At 35.8% G+C, this 22,896-nt stretch overlaps 1 protein-coding gene across 1 annotated transcript in view; it reads left to right on the plus strand.

Annotated features, from left to right (window-relative positions):
- TMC1 (transmembrane channel like 1) overlaps positions 1–22,161 on the plus strand; it is a 63,530-nt gene extending 41,369 nt beyond the window's left edge. Inside the window, exons 9-20 of the mRNA XM_066339554.1 lie at positions 2,740–2,882; positions 5,294–5,438; positions 7,385–7,579; positions 9,570–9,749; positions 9,967–10,119; positions 11,436–11,564; positions 14,777–14,844; positions 16,361–16,600; positions 19,105–19,230; positions 20,728–20,806; positions 20,902–21,037; positions 21,893–22,161. Coding sequence (XP_066195651.1) covers positions 2,740–2,882; positions 5,294–5,438; positions 7,385–7,579; positions 9,570–9,749; positions 9,967–10,119; positions 11,436–11,564; positions 14,777–14,844; positions 16,361–16,600; positions 19,105–19,230; positions 20,728–20,806; positions 20,902–21,037; positions 21,893–22,161 — 1,863 coding nt within the window. The remainder of the gene's footprint in view (positions 1–2,739; positions 2,883–5,293; positions 5,439–7,384; positions 7,580–9,569; positions 9,750–9,966; positions 10,120–11,435; positions 11,565–14,776; positions 14,845–16,360; positions 16,601–19,104; positions 19,231–20,727; positions 20,807–20,901; positions 21,038–21,892) is intronic.
- Positions 22,162–22,896: the final 735 nt, after the last annotated feature.

The raw sequence follows: 22,896 nt of genomic DNA on the forward strand, positions 1-22,896 counted from the left end.
GCGAACATAATAAACATAGAATAAGGCAATGAAAGAGATGGATCTCCTGAAATATTGAGGAGAAAAAATTTCTTGAAGCATGTTGAATTGACAAATATTCCTTGAAGACCATGATATCTTTGTTTAAATAGCACAGGAAATAGTGCCTTTCATCTGCTAGCAATGCTTGTATGTTACCAGGTAAGTTAGAAATAAATGACCACACATCATGTATCAACATATATATTTAATACATATAATATATATAATATATACACACCATATATATATATATATATATATATATATATATATATATATATATATATAATTTTAAACAAAACTCCAATAAAACCCAAAGAACTCCAAGCCCTATGTAAGGACCTATAAAAGGCAGCAGGAAACAATGTCCCCATAAGATAAGCCAACATAACAGAACCTGACATAAGCACAGATGCTGCAGTAAGAAGGAATTAATTCCAGGCCTAACAGGAGTGATGGCTTGGTTGCCCTCTGGACAAAAATTCCCACTGTGGCAAATTGGGAGAAAAGAAGCAAATGCTTGTCCACATGCCATCCCAAGTCATGGGAACCTTGTGGACGCCCGGAACTTGGACTGTACAAAGGTGATACCACAGGAGGTGTTGAGGCCCCACCACTGAGAAGACCAGGGTGAAAAAGGACTGTCAGGATGCCACATGAATCCATATGGTGATAGTGTATCTTTCTACTGGTGATATCTTTCCACTTAATCTCTCTGTCTCTGTCTGTCCATCTCCCTTTCTCTCTCTTGGTCTCTTACACCTCCTCACTCCCATTTCTTTCTCTTCTCTGTCTCTCTCCTGCTCACACTTACTGTTAAATAAAATCTGTACTGTTGAATTCAGAGTATGATCTCTTACGGTCACCTTATTTTGGGCAAAGACATCTCTTTATAAATGGATCATAACACTCCACCACCCTCTAAGACGAGTAAAGAACAGATGAGTTCAACATGCATATTCTGCTTTCTTTTGTGCTTGAAATTGTGCTCATATTACTGACATGGCAAAGGGAAGTGTGTTTGGATTTTGATATATTCTACTTGGAATTTAGTTTTGGCATCTAGTTAAATAAAATATTAGAGTCATAAAATATTACAGTCTCAAATCTTATTGCTAAAGTGCATTCAATCATAGTCTTTTATGTCAGGCTCAGAAAGGAGTGAAAGGGATCTTCCTACTTTTACAGAGATGAAGTTATTTCTATTCTGGTGAAGTGCTGTGGAATCAACAAACTGAATGATACACAGTGCAGGAATTAGCCCTGATATGAAGAACACAGAAACTAAAAAAGCATTTTAATAATTTTGGGGACCCAAAAGGTGCTCCAGAGCTGCATAAGGCTGTATTGAAATCTGAGCTAAAATGGAATTATAGGATGCTTTAAAAATATGCAATATATATACCTTTGAATTTGAATGTGTCCTGACTGGTGTAGATGTTTTACTAATACTTAGCAAGAAATGTGCTCTATTAGAATACTTTCCTTATTAGAGATGAGCATATTTTTATCCTTTATGCATCAGCACATATCTCAAATCAAGTCAGAAGTGAAGAAAAACGAGATGCGTGGATCAAGATATTTTGAACAATATTTATGTGTGCCATATATTAATATTAGATTTTCAGCTTAGAATTGTGAATTAGGTTTTACAAAAATGCCTGTGACTCATAATGTAGAGTAAAAGCTTCAATAAATCAAGTTTATACTTTGAAAAAACAAACAAGAGAAAGATGTTGCTAATTTAAAGGGAAATGAGCAACTGAAAATCAGAAGGGAAACAAACGGTTTTTTAATCCACTAACCCTTAATCTAATTGTATTACTGTCAAAATTATGCATGGTACATCCTCCAATTAAGTGGTCAAATATTGCATATTGCACTTGGAATTCTTACATCCAGTTGGAGGTTTGCCACTGCTGTGCATGCACTGAGCTGTCTTGGTAAAGGCTCTGGCTTTGATCTTCTTCTAGGAGGTGAGTTCTTGCACTAATCTGAAAATTACCAGAAAGTGTTAGTTATTTGATGCATGCAGATGCCAGCAATTTCTTAGAGTTAATAAAGCGCCAGCAAAAATTTTGAAAATCATCTGTCTGACCAGCAGAAGAGAGGGTAATTAATATTAAGATATTTAGAAAATAAGATTGATTTTGAATTGCCGAGGAAGACAGTAAACTTATACTGCATTTTTGACAGTCTTTCAGCTGAGTCTAAGTGTGCAAATAGTCACCCACAAAAAGCCTCTGCCTATTGGTTATCATACATACTGAATGATCACCCAATGAACAGTAGACAACTGTTATTAGACAAAGAATGCATATGATATTTTCATGTCAAATTCATGCAAATGAATTTTAGAAAGGGGGAAAATTAAGTTGAAAAAATTAGGGATTTTATCTGCAAGTAATCTTAAAACAAATTTTGTAAACCAATATGATTCTTTTAGAAGAAGTATGTTGATGAAGAAGTTTTGACCCATTAAATTGTAGATGGATTGTTAATGAAAAATTTTAAAAGATTTTGAAGTTGCCATGAAATATTCTATGTCTTTTTGAAATAAAGGGACACATTTTCTCTTCTGCGAGCTTTATTATTAGTGATATCTGCAGCGGATTTGTATTCAGTGAAATGTATGCTTTAATACATTGCTATTGATACATTTACTGCTTATGCGCATAATTAAGAAAAGTAACATTATGATTTTTTCTGACTTTTCAGGGCTTTGCACAGTACTCTGTACTCTTTTATGGTTATTACAATAACCAGAGGACAATCGGGTGGCTCAAGTTCAGGATGCCTCTTTCATATTTCCTTGTTGGAGTTGGGTCTATTGGCTATAGCTTTATGATTGTCACTCGAACGTAAGTTCTCCTTGCCTCTGGAAAAAAAGTACATTCAAAAAGGCAGCTAATTCCACTGTTGATCCTGGAGATGGTCTTATTTTAAAAAACACTAATTCTAAGTACAAGACAATGAAAGATCAAATGTAAGGTCAAAATTATGTAAGATTCCTTCAACTTGTGTTCATTTATCTGTTCTTCTGCACCAGAAGTTGTGTTACAGTGTTGTGAAAGTGGAAATAAATCTTAACTGAAATAACAAAGCACTTCTCTCCTGAACTTCAAAATTAAAAAGTGAAGTCACAAAGTAAGGAAGAGATTTGTCATCTTTTTATAATACTTAGCATCTAATCGATTTTCAGCTGAAATCCAGGAAATTCAATAATTCTAACTTTAGTGCTACTTTATGTGAATTAAATTCTTTTCTGAAGGAAGAACACAAAAAAGAAGCATATGGCAAATAATTCTGCATGTAGCTCACAGTCCACAGTAAATGCTGCCAGTTAACATAATCTTCAGTACCCTTGGTTCAAGCAATATGACCACCTAACACAGTAGTAGAGTCAGCTCTAGCTGTGATTTTATAAAAAGCCTGTAGTGAAAAAAATACAAAGCTTGCAGTTCAAGATTTGAAGACACTTTTAAATATACAGAAAAATGCACTTAGTTTATATCCATTTTGTTCTAAAGCCAGCATTTTTCACTTGCATGAGCACTAAATTAATTAGTTTTCTGTTTTCAAATTGGCTTCTTGCATAAGGAAGAAACATTTGTGAAAAAAAATTTCTTCAGTCACATGCATGTATTTTTGGACAGGAAGCAAACTACTACAATAAAATAGCAATTGTTTTAGTAAAAAAAAACCTAAATATTTTTGATAAAACATCTGCCAATATTAGAAAAGTCTTAGTCTCAGACAATTTTATTTTAATGACCCTCACTCAGACAAAAAAATATTCCTGATAGCAATAAAACCCTGTAACCAAAAAAAAAAAAAAAGAATACCCTTGAGAAAAAAAAGCATCATATGTGCAAACTTTCCATCTGGCCATATTACAGTAATAATGACCAATATTTGGGTAATCATATAGACTGCAGAGTTCATGTAGTCTTCTGCTTTTTTTCTATTTCTCCAGAAATGAGCAATGTAATGAAAACAGTGTAACAGGAAGTGCTATATTTTTCTGCTGTTGTCTGAAAACTGAGGAAGGTCTATATGAAGGAGATAGTGAGGTTATTAGTACTAATATTTAGATGTAGGGCTCCTCTCTTCAGGTCTTGCAGTCTATAACATAAAATGGAAATATTTCTGATCTCAAAGAAATTATATTCTAACCACAAGGATGTTCATTATTTCATTAAAAACTCTTGAGAAAGAAATATCTTAGTCTATAAACCAAAAGCAGGGCAGACTTTACCAAGAACCTTTCATGATCTCTGACTCTTCTGGATATGACCAACTCTGGTATTGATTTTTGACCTCTCAGAAGGTTTTTCTGTATTATTTACTTACTATTCTCTTCTTAGATTTCAGAGCATGTATTCAATTGGGCTTTTAAACATGTGGTATGTAGAATGCATTAATATCAATAGTGTAACTCTGCTGCATTATTGAGATTGAAAATAAGGGGTGTCTTTTCCTGACCAGAAATACTGAAGACTGTGTGATTTGTACCTCATCAGCACACTCATTCCCTGTGTTTAATGACTTGTATTAGGAGACAAAATAAGCAAAACAATACCATGATTATTACATGAATGAAACTCCTTTAAAAAAGAGAATGTTGAAGACAAGATTAAGTTTAATCTGAAGAAATACTTCTCTGCAGAAAAAAATCTGATGTTTTTGGACACTGTAATATAACTTTTTGTATGTCAATGGGAGATGACAGGGAAGATAGCTGCATGAGTGCTATTTTATATGTTACAGCCACCTTTTCTTCTGTCCTGTTATTTTAGAATATTTATAATATTTTAAATATTTATTTTGTTTTGTTTTAGTTATATATTTATTTTGTTTATTGTTATTTTAGAATATTTCGTTTAGTAGAATTTTTTCTTTTTCTATTTGTGAGCTCTTTAATGAAGTCTACTGCAGTTCAGGATACTCTGCACCTTTCTATTTAATAGGTGTTCTCAATATTGTTTTTCTATAAAGCTTTTATCCAGTAGAGTTTCTGCCAGAGGTTAATGAAATACATTCATTCTTTCTCATCAAAATGTGTGCACTGACTTCATAAAGTGTCTAAATATGAAAATCTTCATCTTGTGCACTTGTTTCAGAAAAAAGATTTAGTAAAGCATAACTGACAAGAAGAATGATGTAGAGATTTTCAGAAAAGAATTCAGAATTTGGGAACCATTTAAAAGTCATGTCCACAATGCAGAGCGAGTGCTAACAAGGTCTTCCTGTGTCTTTCTGTTTTATGTAGAATGGCAAAGAATGCAAATGATGATGGTGGTGGGGATGACACTAGCTTTAATTTCAGCTGGAAAATGTTCACAAGCTGGGACTACCTTATTGGCAATCCTGAGACAGCAGATAATAAGTTTGCCTCCATCACAACAAGCTTTAAGGTAAAACAGAATTTACTAAGGAGTGGCAACATGATTTGGCTTTTATACTGATGTGAATCAGATAGAATCAGGATCAAGAGTTTGGTGTGCTGAGGCTCAGAAAAGTTGGCATAGATACATCCTTCTGGATCTCTGTGTTTTGCCATCAGATTTTTTTATTCTTAATTGTGAAAGAAATAACATGAACATCTTTTGTGTCCTCTCTGCTGACAGTACCAGTTTTAGTAAACTGGTTCTACTGTAAAAATAGTAGTGCTTTTCCTCATCTCTGATGGCTTCCAATTTCTCTGGTATTTATCTGAAAAACGTCTAAAAATGTTGCTCCCTTTTTTCCAACCTCACATTGTCAACTTCTCTTGAAACAGAGAAGAGATATCGTAAGACAAAGTAATAAAACAATCTGTATAGGGCTATTTATGAGAAGAAATGGCCTCAGAATTTTGAGTTTATACTTGTTTTTCAATGTTTTAATTTTCAAATTAATTACAAAATATATCCCAATTTACAAGGCAATGTTCTTTGGCCTCTTTCCAGTGTGTACGGTATGTTGATTTCAAGAGTAATTGTGTAAGGAATCTGGGGCAAGATGTAAGATGCAGGGCTGTGAAAACAGTGGAGGAGATTTATTCTATATGTGGAATGATAAAAAACATGTTTGTGCTGTAGGTTGGCTGGAACACACCAGTGTAGCATGCAAAGGAAAATTTCATTTTGGATGTAATAATGTCCAGGGAATACACAGGCGAAATGTTGTGAGGCAGTGAGGGAGGTGATAAGGCTTGCAGTCACGCTGACAAATGTGACACCACAGGAGCTGGAGCACTGAGCAGCTGTACCTCTCCTGCCTGCAGCAGGGCTACAGCCACCACACCCCCTCACCCTGCCTGCCTCCTCAGCTGCAGGCATGACAGAGAACTGCCCTCAGGGGTAAGTCGTTAAGAGAAGATTCCAAGAAAGCAAATTCTGGAGAAATACTGATTGAAAGCGCTAAATGTGTGTGACCTTCCCTGCCTGCCTGCTAAGAGCAGATACTGAAAGCTATTTGGGAAAGAGTACAAATCAGTCAAGAAAAAAGGCTTAATTTTGTGAAATAAATTAATGAAGTTTTACTGTAATTCTGCAAGCAAGGAACCTCAGAGAGGCTGAAGTCTTGGCTTGGAAGTGGTCATGGGAGATTTGTTTGAAACCTGACACAGTCTCCTGTTTTTTATGTGACAAAACACATACTGTAAAAGGAGCAGAGCCATGAAAGGCAATTATTATGATGCACTTTCCCCTCTGGGCAAATAATCTCTATACCAAAGTCAGAAGCTGTAACAAAACTTCCTTTCATGAGGGCACTCCAGACCAAAAGATCTTTCACCTGGCAAAAGTAAAAACTGGAAATCATCGTCGCCTCAGAGTCTTAATATTTATCAGTTATGATCAAGGATGAATGTGGGGAAAACATTTTATTCTGCAGCTTGAAGCTCTGCACTGTCCAAATTTTTTGGGATTCCTATACCTCAACTGTTTTTTCATTCCTTCTGACTTGCTGACTGATAGAGTAAAATGTTTTCCTCTTTTCTCACAAATGCACATTTTTAAAGCATTACTTCCTTTTCTGACTGACAATCACACATTTATCCTGCTGTATCAATAAACCTCCTATCACTTTGCAAGCTGAAAGAATGTGCTGGGTTTTGCTGCCACATGAGTACAAATGTAACAAGACTCACTGGGGACACTGGGGACCAGGGCAAAGGAAACCCTGGGGAGCCAAAACCCCAGAATCTGCCAGGAGCTAAACAAGAGTTTATGAGATAACATATATTCATCTCAAAACAGGAACCCCAGGTGTCTGTTTGCACCTTTGTAATTTATTTGTCTTCTAGCGATTGAGGAAGGAATGTGGGGCCTTGACCATTAAAGCATTCATAGTATTCTTTTCTTTCTAACAAGTGCAGGAAGCAATCGTGGAGGAGCAGGAGAGCCGAAAAGAAGAAAATATTCATTTGACTCGATTCCTAAGGGTTCTTGCTAACTTCTTAGCCCTATGCACACTTGCTGGAAGTGGCTACCTCATCTTTTTTGTCGTCAGAAGATCCCAGCAATTTGCCTTGGAAGGTCTGGAGAACTACGGGTGGTGGGAAAGAAATGAAGTTCGTGCTATTTCTATAATAGATGTGGTTTGGAACTGTGTTCCTCTGCTTTGCATGTTGCCTTTTTCCCCCTGGTAATTTAAATACTCTGAGTGTGGGTGGGAAGTGTCTAACAAAAGAATTGCTTATGTCTCTCTGCTTCTTACTTCATCAAATTTCTTCTTTGCTTCTTTCAAATATCCCTTAGTATTTAGCTTTCATTTGAGGCCTTTACATTTCCTTCTCTTTGTTCTTAGGAGTGTTTTCTAGACACTGTATGGAATCATGAGATCTCTTCAAGGAACCCACTGTCTTCTTTTGCTGGTCTAAGCAGAGGGATTGATCTGTGCACACAGAGAAAGTTATTTGGGACCTCAGGGATACATACAATTCTGCAGTGTAGCAGCAGCTTAAAACGGATGCTTTCCAGTTTCACTTGCCCTGTCTGAGAGTCCCATGCCATTATTTTTAGTGCCTAATCTGTGTCTAATGCTTTCCTCAAAAGCAGATGCAGCCTGCCTGATAGAAGTATACAGTGAAGATGGTGATTTTGTGTGCTATGACAGTGTGCAGTGTGCACCTGAAGTCAGTGTGCTCTACGAAAACCTGGGAAGATTTTACTTAGCAAAAATGCTACTGTGCATATTGTAAAAATAGTTTGTTACTTCAAGCTTATCTTCTGAGCTGGAGGGCAAAGTACATACCTGACTTAAAGTAAGCCAAAAAGATGCTAACCTCATAAAGTTGATGAGATGGGCCATGATGAAACAAGGAAAACCAATCCAGAATTCTCAACACCAAGGCCTGACTGAGAAAGTAACATTGAAATATGAAATAACCCACCTCTGGAATCCAGAGAAAAAGGGCTGTTGAGAGTGGATTAAGTTACTTGTTATCACATTTTAGTTTGATGGGAAAGGAAACATTGTGTGCAAAACTCGATTTGAGGCAGCACCAGCTTTGAGACAACACAGCTTGGAAGAATTCAGCTTTCTCTCAGTTTAAAGGTGTGGTAACAGATCTGTACTAACAACAACTGTGCTACCAAAGGCTGTTATATCACTTTATGTTATAATCTGGGAAATAAGTAACATCTGTCTTTATGCTCATAGTTTTGCTTTTGTATCTGTAATAAAAGTATACTTCTAAGGTGACAGAGAAGATCTGGAGCAAGTGTGTCTCTTAAAGGAGAGTGGGTAAAGCAACTCTGATATTATTTAGCTAAAAAAATTATCCAATTGACAGGTAAGTAACCTATTTGTGAGTACAAAACATTGCTCTTGATTGATTGGATATTAATATGTAATTGCATAAACATATTTGCCTTCTGAGTGAAATTCACACATTTTCTCTAGTTTATGGATAATTTTTTTATTTTTACAGCATTAATATGAATCGATTGTATATTTGCTATGATCAATTTGAATATATTTGATCAGAAAAAAATCCCAGTACCTAATGTATAACTTACAGTAAACAAAAATGCAGGTCCTAAATATAAGGCAAGCAGAAGTATCTAAAATTTTACATTCTTCATTAAAGTATTGAGCTGCTTTTGTAGAAAATTTTGTTACACTAGATTCATCAAGGGGGTGAACATTGCTTACAGGCAATTATATGATAGAGAAATCCATGATAAATATAGTTTTTGTCATCTGTTCCTGAAAAGGGCTGCTGATGACTTTGTGGAAAAGAACTTTTTCTCTCTGACCCTTCTCCTCTCTATTAATGTTGTAAATTTTTTATCACCCTCTCCATATCAGCAGTATCTAGTTCTGCCAAAACACAGTTCAGATACAATTGTCTAGTGTGTCATGAAGAGGAGGATATTAGTGAAAATAGGGAGACTGGGACAGTGTGTGGATTTCAACTTGTGGTACTCAGACTGGATTTTGGATTTTATTAAATCAAAACCCAAATAAAAAGTAGAAATGGAAATGTGTTTTTCACCCAAATGGATAATAATTTATTTCTAACATTTCACTGTAAACTTCTTTCCCCTCCTCCTCAGGTGAACACGGTTATGTCACTTTTAGGAATGTTCTGTCCAACTTTATTTGATGTAATTAGTTCTCTGGAAAATTACCACCCTCGAATAGCTCTAAGGTGGCAGCTGGGAAGAATTTTTGCTCTTTTTCTTGGCAATCTCTACACTTTCATCATCGCCCTAATGGATGAAATCAACCTCAAGGCAAGATATTTGCTTTCCTTCACCATGTTTGACATGTAGCCAGACAATGTGGAGGACCTCCAGCCAGTCAGAGACATATCAGAGAAAGACATTATTTTTCTGTCCTGTAAATTACGTCCATACCTAAGCTAGAAATGGGAATTTTATAATAGACAAGCTTGAGGGTTGGTAGCAACCTGATGTTGATTTTTTCCCCCTGATTTTTTTCTTTACTTAGTTGGAAGAAGAAAAGATAGTCAAATACAACATGACAATATGGGAAGCCAGTCTGTACAATGGTACTATTCCAGAGAATTCAACTGCCCCTCCGATACAGGTGGATCCTGCTGATGTCCCTAGAGGGCCATGCTGGGAAACAATGGTAGGACAGGTAATGTGCCTGCTTGGAGCTCTTATTTGAAAATAGGTCGTACAGTCTCTTACAGGATATGACATTTAAATCCTCTTTATTTTTGCTAACAAGTGTCATATACATGAGAAAATGTGAGGAGAAGCAGATGTGTGACTTTCTTTTGAACTAAAAGTTTTTAAAAAATTATTTTGTTTTCTTTGAATCCTGCCAGGATTCAAACAGGAAATTCTTTCTTCTGTTAGTTGACAGAATTGAAAGGATTGCTTTTTTTCCCTCTCTTTTTCTCTATCCTCTTAATTTATCTTCCTCATCCTGATGTTATATTTGCCTTGCTTGTCTACAAATTTTGAAAAAATAGAGGAGCAGCTTGAAAGGGACATGAATATAAGACAGCTCTTACAGCAGTATGCGTTCAAGAAGGCATCTCTATCTTTAGCCAAGCAAAATAATTCAAAAAACCAATAAAAGTTTAGTGGAATATCTGCTCAAATATTTCATTTTATTCAGTTGAATATTTATTCTTATTGACCAGCTAGTATAAAATGTGGATTCCAAACAATTTTCTAACATATCTACCCTCTCTATTTAATCCTACTACGTTGTTGTTGATTTGACCATGACATCAAATTCAATATAGAATCAATTTTGCTGTTTCTCCATCACTCTGACAATCTGTCCTTCTGAAAGAACAAATCACCAGCAGGGATCACACAGGCAGAAAAATTAGCCCTCTCTTTTCACTCATGTTGAAAAAGAACACCAAGAACTCATAACTGAAATAATTTTACCCTTAATTTCATACCAGTGAGAGTAATAGCTTTCTAGGCTATTGGGGTAAGGCCTGTTACAGCAGGCTTTGGTGAATCATAAAAAGCCTGAAATAAAAGTAGAAGCATGAGGATTTGCATTAGGATTTTTTTCATTCCTCTCCATATCCACTGGACATTGAAATTCCTCAAAAAATAAAACATTAACTTTTTATTTATTTATTTATTTATTTATTTATTTATTTATTATTAATATATATATATATAATCCCCTCAAAGTCAAAGATTTCTGTTATAGCAGTGATCTTGGCTTGAAGCTTTCCCCAGTTTAATCATACCCTGGAAGACTTATCTGATAATATGAACACAAATTAGAACAAAGGATACCTTCAGACAATGAGGGGCAGTAGTTCTGGCACACTACAGAATCAGAGAATGTAGAAAGGTTAAGAGTTTTGTCCCATTGAAGCAGGATAGGCACAATTACAAATCTAGTACAGTATTTAATTCTTATTGTAGCTATTAATTGCTAAAATGTATTCTAAAAAGAGAATATTGCTCTAACAGGAATTTGTGCGCCTGACAGTCTCTGACATGATGACAACATACATCACAATTCTAATCGGTGATTTTTTGAGAGCCGTCTTTGTTAGGTTTTTCAATTACTGCTGGTGCTGGGACTTGGAGTATGGATTTGTAAGTATCCGATTTTAAATGTCATAACTGCGAAGTGATGGGTAGCAAAGTAACAAAGTTAATTTTCCTTTCAATGCTACAGAGTTAACTTTTGGTCAGGTACACCAACTTCAAAATCCCTGAACTACATGGTGATAGGTTTTCTTGCATTTTGCTTATGTCTTAATATTTGTTTTCTTCTTTGGACTTTGGTAACTTTAGGACTTCTTCAAATTTATTTTTTTTTAATTAATTAATTTACTTATATGTACATTTATTTATTTATTTTACAAGGACAAAATTAATTTTGTTTGCAAGAACACACATTTTCAGCATATTTACTATGTCAACATTTCACAGAATACAATCTCATTGATTGAATAGGGTCTTCTAGCACATAGTTCTTGTGGAGAAAAGCATGAAAGGTCCTGTTCTAGAAGTATTACTCCCTCTCTCTCTGTCTCTCTCCATTTCATTAGAATTAGTTTAGCTGATGTAAAGTTAGTAAGGGCCATAACTTAGGCAGGCATGGAACTCCTCACTTAGGAATTGAGGCTTCCAGTCTCACACTGACCTGATCCAGGTTAAATTTGCCAGCTTCTTATGCTTCGAGGGCTCTGATGCTGGTTTTCATCTTTAAGGTATTGTCAAAGCTTGTGAAGCTCCTGAGGCTTCTTCTACACTTACTGAAAAATTCAGAAAAGTGCTGTGTAATTTAAGGCTATCAAGAGTACCTCTGCACAAGCAGTCATTGAGGCTGTTATTTTCACCTTCTTTTGTCAAAATTTTGTCTTCATACATGTAAAAATCTCTTGCATTGCTAAGAACTGCGTCTTGAGAAATCCCAGTTTTCCAGAGGAAGTGGAAGTTTTTGTGTCTGCTATTGAAAACCTCTTGTTTCTGGTACAGCAATCTCATTGCTACTTGCTGACTTGCATGAAATTTCAACATTATTTCTATATTTTACATTCTGCCGCAAACAGGGCTAATGTAGGGATGGAGACAAAGACCACCAGCTAGTCAGGTTGTGATCAAACAGGTAATAACTGTTACAATATCTAAATTAAATGGATGAGTTTGAATATAGCATGAGCAGAACAATTGGCAGCAACACATCTGCTTGTAGGGGATTCTGAAAACATTTTATACTGGACATTTTTATTTGGCAGAATAGAGTAATGTCTGAAATGGTCTAGTCATTTATGGCCCTCAAGGCCAGTAAACTGCCTGAAACAACAGCTTTCAGAAGTGGAAGCTTATTCCAGCTGGTCGAGGGGTCCGCCGCTTGGGACCCAGAGAGCCACAGCCACCCCAAAGGATGTCTCGCTAGAAACAGCTCCTTGGGGGGTCAGGGCGCTCCTGAGCTGGGTAGAGGGGCTTCTCAGCATCGGGCAGAGCAGTGATTTTTCAGCTTAGTGATTTCAGCTCAGTGATTTCAGCTCCTGCCCTTGTGAGTTAGCCCCTCTTTTAGCCGGCCGTGGTGAGAGAGAGAGAGGTCTCGTGTGGAATTTCCGCAGGTGGTACTTTATTGGAATGGTACCAGCGAAAGGGGTCCAGGGATGAGGTACCCTCTGCCAACCAGAGGAAGCCCAGGGGTTTTTATGGGACACCAGGGTGGGAGGAAAAGAATACAAAACCAATCAATTGTAACAGATCTACATAAGATCCCGAAGGGGCTTGTGGGTCTCCGGACAGGTCGCCGTAACTAGAAAGTTTGTCTTTTGCCTTAGGGGCTCTGGGCGAAGTTGCAAAATTCTTTGTTAACTCCTCAGCTTAGCTCTCTCCAGGGCAAAGCAGCTGAGGCTTCGCCCACTCCTACAGAAGCTGAAACTGGAAATCACTAAATATCTGGAAATCATTCATCTGAACACCTTCTTTAGGAGTAGCTATACTTGCATCTCTGTGGTTAGTGGCCATACATATATATCCATTTATTTTCAGCCTTTTGCTACAAGAAAAATATTTTTGACAATCAAAATGTCATTTGGTGAGGAATTCCAGAGATTAACTTGCATGTTATGTAGGAAGAGTTTCTTTTTATTTGTTTAAGAATTGGATATCAAATTATTTTATCTGTTAATGCTAGCACCTGTGTTACATTACACAGTCATACATTATACATTATACACTTATGTTACATTATATAGTCCTGCATTATTTGGTTCTTTATGATCCAAAATAAAATCTCCTATTTTCTATCCTATACAGATCTATTTAGTCAACAGCTTTTCATGAGTAATATTAGTAACCTATTTAATTTTTCCCGATGCAAGCAGACTCATAAATCCATGTGACATAAATATATCAGTTCACTGTAAACATATATATGTGTGTGTATGTGCACAAAATTATACAGAAAGAGTGCATGAACTTAAAATATTCAAATAACGCAATGGTGTATCCAGTGTTTATAACTGGAAAAGTTCATAAATAAGAAATTAATAATTAAGGTCAAAAAAGAGATGGATAAGTGATCAAAGTTTTGAAAAGCCAGAATGAAGGGTCAATTTATTAGTTCAGAAATAAAAGGCTGACAAAATTTCTTGGTATTTATGTGTCTACACTGGAAATAAAAAATGTATGATACAGGGTTTTCTTCAGCAAAGAAAGAGATAATGAGACCCCATGGAGTTCTTAAAGTTCTGAATCTCAAAGGAAAAATTAGAACTAAATGCTCAAATTAGAAATAAGACATTCATATTAAAAAAATAAAATGATTGGCAATCTCTATCAATTAAGTTAATTAAAATTAAAAGGAAAACTTTAAAAGTGCAATAGCCGAAATATGAAAAATAAAAGAAAAACAGTGCTAGAGTTCAATAGGGTTAAATTAAATAAATGAAATCACATTCATCATATCAGATTTCACTGCTGGTGCTGTACTGGATGACAAAATATTTTGACAACCAGTAGCCACTCCAATGGAAATTTTCTGAATTGTTGATTTAAAATTTACCCAGTACCCAGAATAATTTTTAATTCTCCATTAGCACCTGGATGTGATCAAATGTCAGAAAGATTTTCAGAAAAATGTTCCAAAGTATATTGAATACTACCTTTAGCATTGAATCATATTATTTATTTCATGATTCACTGATGAGTTGCAAAAAGAGGCCTTGTAACACGGTGCCAAATGTGCCACTACTGCTCAAAGTGAGAGTTTTCATCTGCTCTAACTCATCTTAAAGCCGTTTGTGCAAATCTAATGAAAACTTCCATATAATTTCTTGCAGCCATCATATTCTGAGTTTGATATAAGTGGAAATGTGCTGGGACTGATCTTTAACCAAGGCATGATCTGGTAGGTGTGGCAATATATGTTGTATCTGCAGGATGGTGGGATTTTTCTGTATCTCTGAAGGATTTTTCTGAAATCCTGATCATGTCCCATTTCTTTAACTTGATGGAAGTAAATGCAATGTATACCGAACTCTTGTATGCTGCAATCAGTTGGAACAATTAAACTCTAGTTATAGGCTGATCACTATTGGATCACATACCTCAGGATTTTGCACTGAATTGGTAAGACCAGCCAGTAAAAATCTGCATAGATTAAACTTACTCTTTTGTTCACTGACTGCTTGTTGTAGTGTTTTGCTTTGAATTTTAGCCTTTCAGCATCTCTTACCATTATTTTCCCATGTTTCTGTGCAAGAAGATCTTAAAGCAAATGTATATATATTTATCTGTGCTGTCATGTGAATGTGTAAGCAATGTCACTGCTGCAGCATTAGTCCTTAGAGGTGGAGGAGAAAAGGTGTAGATTTTAATTCTATTTTTGGAGTTTACATGCCTAGTAAAGAACACCAGCATGTAAAGTCCTCATGCAAGTTGCTCAGTCTTCCTTAGGAACTGTTCTCTGCAAGCACTGTTTGCTTCTCAGTTCTTGCCAACGCCTAATTTTTTACAATTAATATGACTTGGCTGATCAGTCTTTCTGTCTGGTAAAAGCTGTCACTTCTGTAAAGCCCTTTAACTTTTCATTTAAGATTTATGAAAAGAGGAAGGGGGTATATTAACATAATAAAGCCTGCCATTTTTTTGCAATCAGGTTTTTCCAACCCTAATGTAAATATATTTCCTATTTCTAAAGAGAACGTCTGAGGCACTCAAGGGCAAAGCACCTTGTCATCTGAGCACAAGGGCAAAGACTAAGGAAGAAGTAGGTTCCCAATCACTTGTATTCTGTACCATTCAGGCAGGGAAATGAATTTAGCTGCTCTTCAGTCAGCATGACACAAGAAACAAGGTGTGATAAAAATAAACACATGCCAACACTTTTGGTGTCATAATGATGCAACTCTATATATCAGGGAAAAAAACATATTTTAATAAAGAGATTGTTGGCATGAAGCCCTAAATTTCCCTGACAACAGCACTTAAAATAAATTTTAATTAAACAAAAAATATTCTTCCCTAAAAAAGTGATAGTATATCAATAAAAAATAAAATTATGAATTAAATTATTTTATTTATACCTAGCTGTAAAAATTGGTAATACCTAGTTTTACAGCAATCACTTTTTTCATACAACACAAGCAAGATGCCACCTGGAAATAACATTTCACCAAGTCAACATTTGATTTGCAGAGAAAGAGGACTTTGAAACAAAAAGTTCGAAGAGATAATTCTCTTCATACACTTTCAACCTTTTTTAAAAAAGAGCAAAAGCCAATCAAAAAGCCCCATAAAGTTGCTATATGAATTTCTGAGTGCAGAGTGTGCAAAACACATTGATAGAGGGAATGCGTGGCATACCTGGAAAGACAGAAGTCCTGTAACATAGCGGTTATTTTATTTATTTGCTTCTCTTCCAGGATGGGATCTTTCTATGCTCCATGTCTCCCAGCAATCAACGTGTTCCGCCTGCACACATCAATGTACCTGCAGTGCTGGGCAGTGATGTGCTGCAATGTCCCCCAGGAACGGGTCTTCAAGGCTTCCAGATCCAATAACTTCTACATGGCCATGCTACTCTTCATCCTCTTTCTCTCCACACTGCCTGCTGTGTACACCATTGTCTCCATCCCACCATCTTTTGACTGTGGTCCTTTCAGGTTCTTTGCATTTTACCTCTATCTTTTGCAGTTATTGTAATGACCTGTTTCCACATATTACAGTGAATGATGCAGTAATGAAAAGGTGCCTCTATAATAAACATTAGCATCTGATATGCTGAGTGTTTAATTGAGAGTTTAATGAGAACATTGAGGCTAATTCCCAAAGCTGCAAACCTGGAAAACTGACTAATTCTTTAGAAAGTTATATCTGATGTGTAGAACAGAAAATATTTTGTTTTTGTCAATGTAAAAAAATTATAATTACTGCTGCACCGAAGAAAAATAAATCTTAAGGAGTAGAGCAGTTGTGCTTGAAAGAGATGGCTTTTAGGAAACGTCTGTATGCCCTGTAGGAAGGGAAGATTGGAATGCATGAGGATGTGATAAATGTACTGTGGTTCAGCCTTTGAATGCTGTTACTCCCTCCAGCACACAGAATTTCATTTGTCTGTACTACCACTGTGAAGCTGAATCTGTATCTGAAGTCTTCAAGGCCTCCATAGTAATTGATCTATTCCAAATGCCTAGGTCTGCCCTTCAAATACGTCTTGCATTCAAGGTAGTTAAGACTTTGCCACATTTTCTCCGTCTGTGCACGGTACCTGGAAAGTCTAGGATCATTTTCATCATCTTTACCTGCCGAGTAACATGATATACAAGTATAATGAGTTGTATCACATGACAACAGACAAGACAGGAAATTAAAATTTTTAAAAGTCTTTAGCCTTTGTTTTTGAACAAAATATTAACAAAGCAAGGGTAGGAGAACCATAAAAGAGAGAATCTTGTTGCAGTAAAAGGTTTAAATAATACTGTTGTGAGCAAAATGACATTTTTATGATCCCCAGTCTACTTTGTAAAGGAGTAGAAGTCTCACCATATTAAATTTGGCCAAGGGCAAAATGACAGATTTTCATTTCAACAGTCACAGGTACCTAAAAGAGAAAATCACATGACATGACAAAAATTCTGATGAGACAGAAAATTGCTTGAATTTAGAGAATAATTTTCAACTAAACAAGAGATACAAATCAAGATTTTTTTCTTTTATTGAGTACTAGCAAAAATATTTAGGTCAGATCTGAGTAGCAGCAGGTGATTGTATTGGGTATTAACTAAGTTGTGAGATTACTACTTTTCAAAATGAAAAGGATAATGCTTGCCACTTTTTCTCTGTTATGTGCAGATATATGTTGTTCTTCATCTTCAATGTAACTTTTAACGGGGAGCACTTGAAACTGATGAAGGTTCATTCAGCCTCAGTATACATAATGTTACAGTTCAACAGACAGTGAATAAATACTGATAGAGAATGCCTCTACACTTGAAAAAGAAAACATTTTCCTGTTGGTAACTTAGTGTCCCATTCTTTTTGAAATTTTTGAAACTTTTGGGGTTTAGTTTTGGTTTGGGTTTTTCTTTTATTTTAGTACATTCATTAAATCAACATACACAATTCAACAGAGACCTACCAAGTGTCTTCCCTGCCAGGGAAGACAGGACTGAACTATTGCAGTAGAAAAAGCTTTGTGCATACTGCAGAGCATGAGGAGAGCAGAGGATGGAATTTCTCATCCACTGTGAGTGGGTAGGGAAAGTAAAGAGACAGAACAGGTCTCAAGAATTCTACCTGCAAAGTTTTTATATTACTTGAAAGGGTGTGATAATGAGAATGAGTTAAGAAAAGGACCCTTTTGTAAGAAACTGTTTACCAGAACTGAACAGCAGTAACAGGAAACTTCTGTGACTGGATAATCAAGTGGCAATTTGGTGACAATTCCTACAACTAATTAAAACTACTAATTATAATTGATACACAGAGACCCATTTTTTCCAGTTTTGTCCTAGGTTAAAAACGACAAACTTCTGTGCCCTGAGGAACAGAAAAAGGCAATATAAACAGAAAGAGATTTTCAGAACATCTGTTGATACACTTCTGGATGAAAATAGTCTAGGGAGAAAATACCTTTCTAAATAAGTTGGAACAATTACATATGAAGATAACTAGATTGCTGCAACAACAACAAAAATATCCTGAAACACAGCCACTGATATTTGTAGCATTGGTAGGCACCAAAGAGAGAGGAAAATTAGGCTGAACAAAACACAATTGCAAGCAGACCACTCTTTGATTGTCAAACATAAAAAACAGGATTTGATTTTTTTTCCCCCATATCTTCATAGAAAACAAATAACACTTCAGTTTTTGGTTGATGGTATGGAGTTCACAATTCATACACTGATTCACTGAGGAATAATTTGGGTGATAACCTGGCAAAATCTATCAGCATACAATAAAAATTTTGGTGTCTTTTTCCCCCCCTTAGAATACATAAATACTACTTTTAGACAATATTCCCTTCAGAGTGTAAAAATTTAAATAATGTTAAAATACAATATATTATCCTTTTTCCAGGTTTGATGTTATGTGATTAGCTTATATATTCGTAGTTGCCATAATATTTGTAATGTGATATATTGTCAACTTTTCTGTTTAATAGTGGGAAGACTAGAATGTTTGAAGTCATATCAGAAACTCTGGAGCATGACTTCCCTTCCTGGTTTGGGAAGGTATTTGGCTATGCCTCTAACCCTGGACTTATCCTCCCCTTTATATTGCTGATGGTGTACGTATAGAATATTAACTCAATGCTTGCACTATCTAAGGCTTGCTAAGTTTCTTTCACTCTGAATCATCACTGCCTGAATATCAAAGAAATACATGAGCATATTTAATGTGTGTTTACAGAAAGGTTGATATCTCTTTTTCCAGTGTTTAATGGCTTTCTTCGTGGTTTAGTTATACTTTTAAAAAATATTCCTGCCATAAAAGATATAAAACTACTAAAATGCAAAAGGCCCATAAGGAGTCTGTAGCGCTGTGACATTGATCAGCTTGTCTAGCATGCAGAACAGCACATCATAAATCCCTAGCAAGTTCAGTAGAAACATGAACATCATGGAGCAGATTTATTCTCAGTAACTTTCCGTGAATATGATCTTCAGTGCCTTTAATTGATGAAGACTGTAAATAATGTTGGGCAGGGGTGTGAGACAGGCCTTGGGAGACTTTGTGAAGTAAGGCTGGTAGAGGTGTTTGTGAATGACTCAGCAAGTGTAAAGAAAAATGACCCTGGAATATTTTCTCTTAAAGATTCTACTGAGAGTTGTTTAATCAAGGCATTTTAACCTGCTTGACTGTGTTATTATGTTGGGTTGTTTAGCATACTGCAGAACTAAAAGTTAATTCTATATGGAGATAATCTGGGATTTAACTTCCCATTGCAGAACTGCAAGTAAATATAGAAAATAAGAGCACAATAGAAATTACAAAAGATTTTACATAAGCAATATGAAATATTGAGATGAAATTTTGCAGAGGTCCACTTAATGCCATATTCTATTTAACCCTTAGCTATAAAGGGTAAGGTCTCTAAAAATAAATAAAGAAAAAAAGATGAAAAATACACGGCAAAATCAGGCAAAGCAGAGGAAAAACATATGCTGATTAATTATTTACTGCTTATGTCAATTAAAGACTTCATAACAGATTTTTTCTTATTAAATCAGGATAGTGAAAATTACTGATTTCATAGAGTTGTTACAATAGTAATTCCATACACTAAAATTGAAAATATTCTGATTTTCTTATTTTTCTTAGTAGAAGGAAGTAATAATTAAAAAAAATTAAAGGAATAAATTATTTTGTTTTTCTTGACAGTATTTGAGATTGCTTACTATATTTGTTCAGAAGCTTTCATAAATATGATTTACTCATTTTTAAGATGTCATGTGATTAATTTTTGTAAGTTATTCTATAGTAGACATTCATAGTTAAGCACTACTTAATGAAGCATATTTCTTAAATATTGTAAGACTGAATGTAGGATAGATAATAGATAGAAAATTTTCTTTCATTTTTTCCCTACTGAAAAAAGAGTGACATTTTCATAATGTAAGGAAGCATATTGCTCATTGTCCAAATATTAGTACTTGTTAAGCTCAACAAATGAGAAAAAGATACAGGCCTTATATTATCACAACTTAATGGTTGTTAAAGCAATGTTTTGAGTCTTTTTGCTTACATCATTGCCTAACAAGAAACTATTATTTTTTAAATTTAGCCTGAGCCTTTATTATCTCAACGCAACATCCAAATCCTACAAGGAAGCTAATTTGGAACTTAAAAAGAAGTTACAAAGTGTAAGACTAGAGAATTATTGATTTTTTGCATTTTGCTAAATATTGGAGAAATTGTTTGAATAACTGAAAGATATCTTCTCTCTCCCTATCATTAGCAAGCAGAAGAAAATAAAAGAAGAAATAAACAAAAGGCACAAAAATCAAATGAACAAGAGGAAAATCCATTTGAGACAGAACCACCACCATCAAAACCTAAAGAAGACAAAAAAGATGAATCCACTCCAAACAAAGGTAATATTTGTTTTGAATGTCTCACGATGAGGAATTCATGTATGGGTGATCCTAGTCTTCCTCACTGTCTTGACTGCTTTCTCTACTATAATCTCCTGAGACACCTTCACAACACTGAATCACAAGTATTAGCCTAATCTCCAGTTCACATTTCTTTCTTTTGCTTCTTTAAGAAATATTGCAACATTATTCCATACCTGGCAACACCAAAGTAAAGAGCTGAACTATAATGAACTGAAAGTCAGAGTCCTGCCGAAAACTAGTGATTAAAACCTGGTCTAAGTGTTAGTGATCCTTCTTACCTGTCACATACCAGACAAAGTCTGAATCTTCTACCCTTTTGCATTTTGTTGACCCAGAACTATGCAGGAATGTATTTGTCACATGTGCCAGGTTCACCTAGAGAAAGTGTAATGAGAACACTATAAGCAAGTTTTATCAGAAAGCCTGGCTGGGGCAGGTGGGTGTCAGCTTCTCCTAAAGAGATTTTCCTGGTTGTTTCTTTTCCCTCATCATGAATGCATGCCCTGCAGCCACTAAACTCCCTCAAGCCTAGGAAGGAAGCCCACGTCTTTGTAAAAGCCATGTGTAATTACTGCCTTCATCACCATTGATAGACCATATCTAAGTACATCTTGAGAAATTGCCCACCTGCCCCCATGGGAGCCTTTCAGAAAAAAGTGAATGGAAAATACAGCATAAAGATCATGAAGGTGCATTACCCCAGGTTTGGGGAAGGGGAGGCTCAGACTTTCTACTGCACTCTAGGATAGTCAGCCCACTGCTGGATTTCCCTCTCAGTGAGCTTAGGTCTTGCATGATCATTTATTAATTCTGTCTCCAAACACATTTCAGACAACAAGAAAGGACAGGATGGCAATGGATCAAAGAACAAAGACCAACCAGAAGAAGCCAGCTCCTCTCAGACACTTCAGCATCCTGGCCCTGTTCTGAATGGCCACTATCCTCCACAAGGCCGAGGAGGAAACCTTCCTCCACCATCCATAGCTGTGACAAGGCCACCGGGGCCCAGGAGGCCTGGGGTGCCAGGTTATCCACCTGGAAATCCATGCCTCCCAGGGATGCAGCCAGCAATGCCCAGGGGCCCTCCCATGTACCGATAAAGAGCCTTAAGGGTAGAATAATACTACACTGAAGGACAGAAGCTTTGTCCTAATCCCAAAGACACTCCTGTAACAGCAGAACCTCACTATGTTTGTTGTAAATCTTCATGTGCATAGAAGTAACCCACATGCTTCAGGTTTTTTTGCAGCATGGGATCTTCAGAAAAAAAGCATGGCATATGTCTTCTTGCATTTGAAGGCATTGCGAAAATGTGTTGTCAATAAATTGCTAAAATTACAAATTTTTATTGGGGATACTTGTTAGAAGAGTGGAAAACAATTTATATTCAGCTGACTTTTCTTAAAAGCTTGAAATTTTTTCCCTAATATCTTTTCCTTTTCCTTAGAAAAACATTACAATGAAAACACAGCTGTGTATAAAGTTTATGAGAACCTGTTAAACCCTGCATATATCTTGCCCTCTGCAGGTCACATATGCTTAGCCAAAGATTTCAGATGTTACATGGGGAAATTAGGACCAAAACTAGGGAAAGTTGCATGATTCCATCTAAGTCTCTGTAAAAATGTTAAAAAGGAAAAAGAAAACTTGTAACTATGGAGAAAATTTTAGTTCTATTGCACTACCACTTTCCACTAGTACTAGTTTGGTCACATTCTTAAAGACTAGAAATAAATTTAAAAATCAGAGTGGTAGAGGAATATCTCCTGTGCAGGAAAACATATTTGGGGAGTGGAGGTAAGACAACTATTCATTAATTTCTCCTAAATGCCCTA

This window comes from Sylvia atricapilla, chromosome Z (assembly GCF_009819655.1).
Source record: "Sylvia atricapilla isolate bSylAtr1 chromosome Z, bSylAtr1.pri, whole genome shotgun sequence".
NCBI classification, from domain to species: domain Eukaryota; kingdom Metazoa; phylum Chordata; class Aves; order Passeriformes; family Sylviidae; genus Sylvia; species Sylvia atricapilla.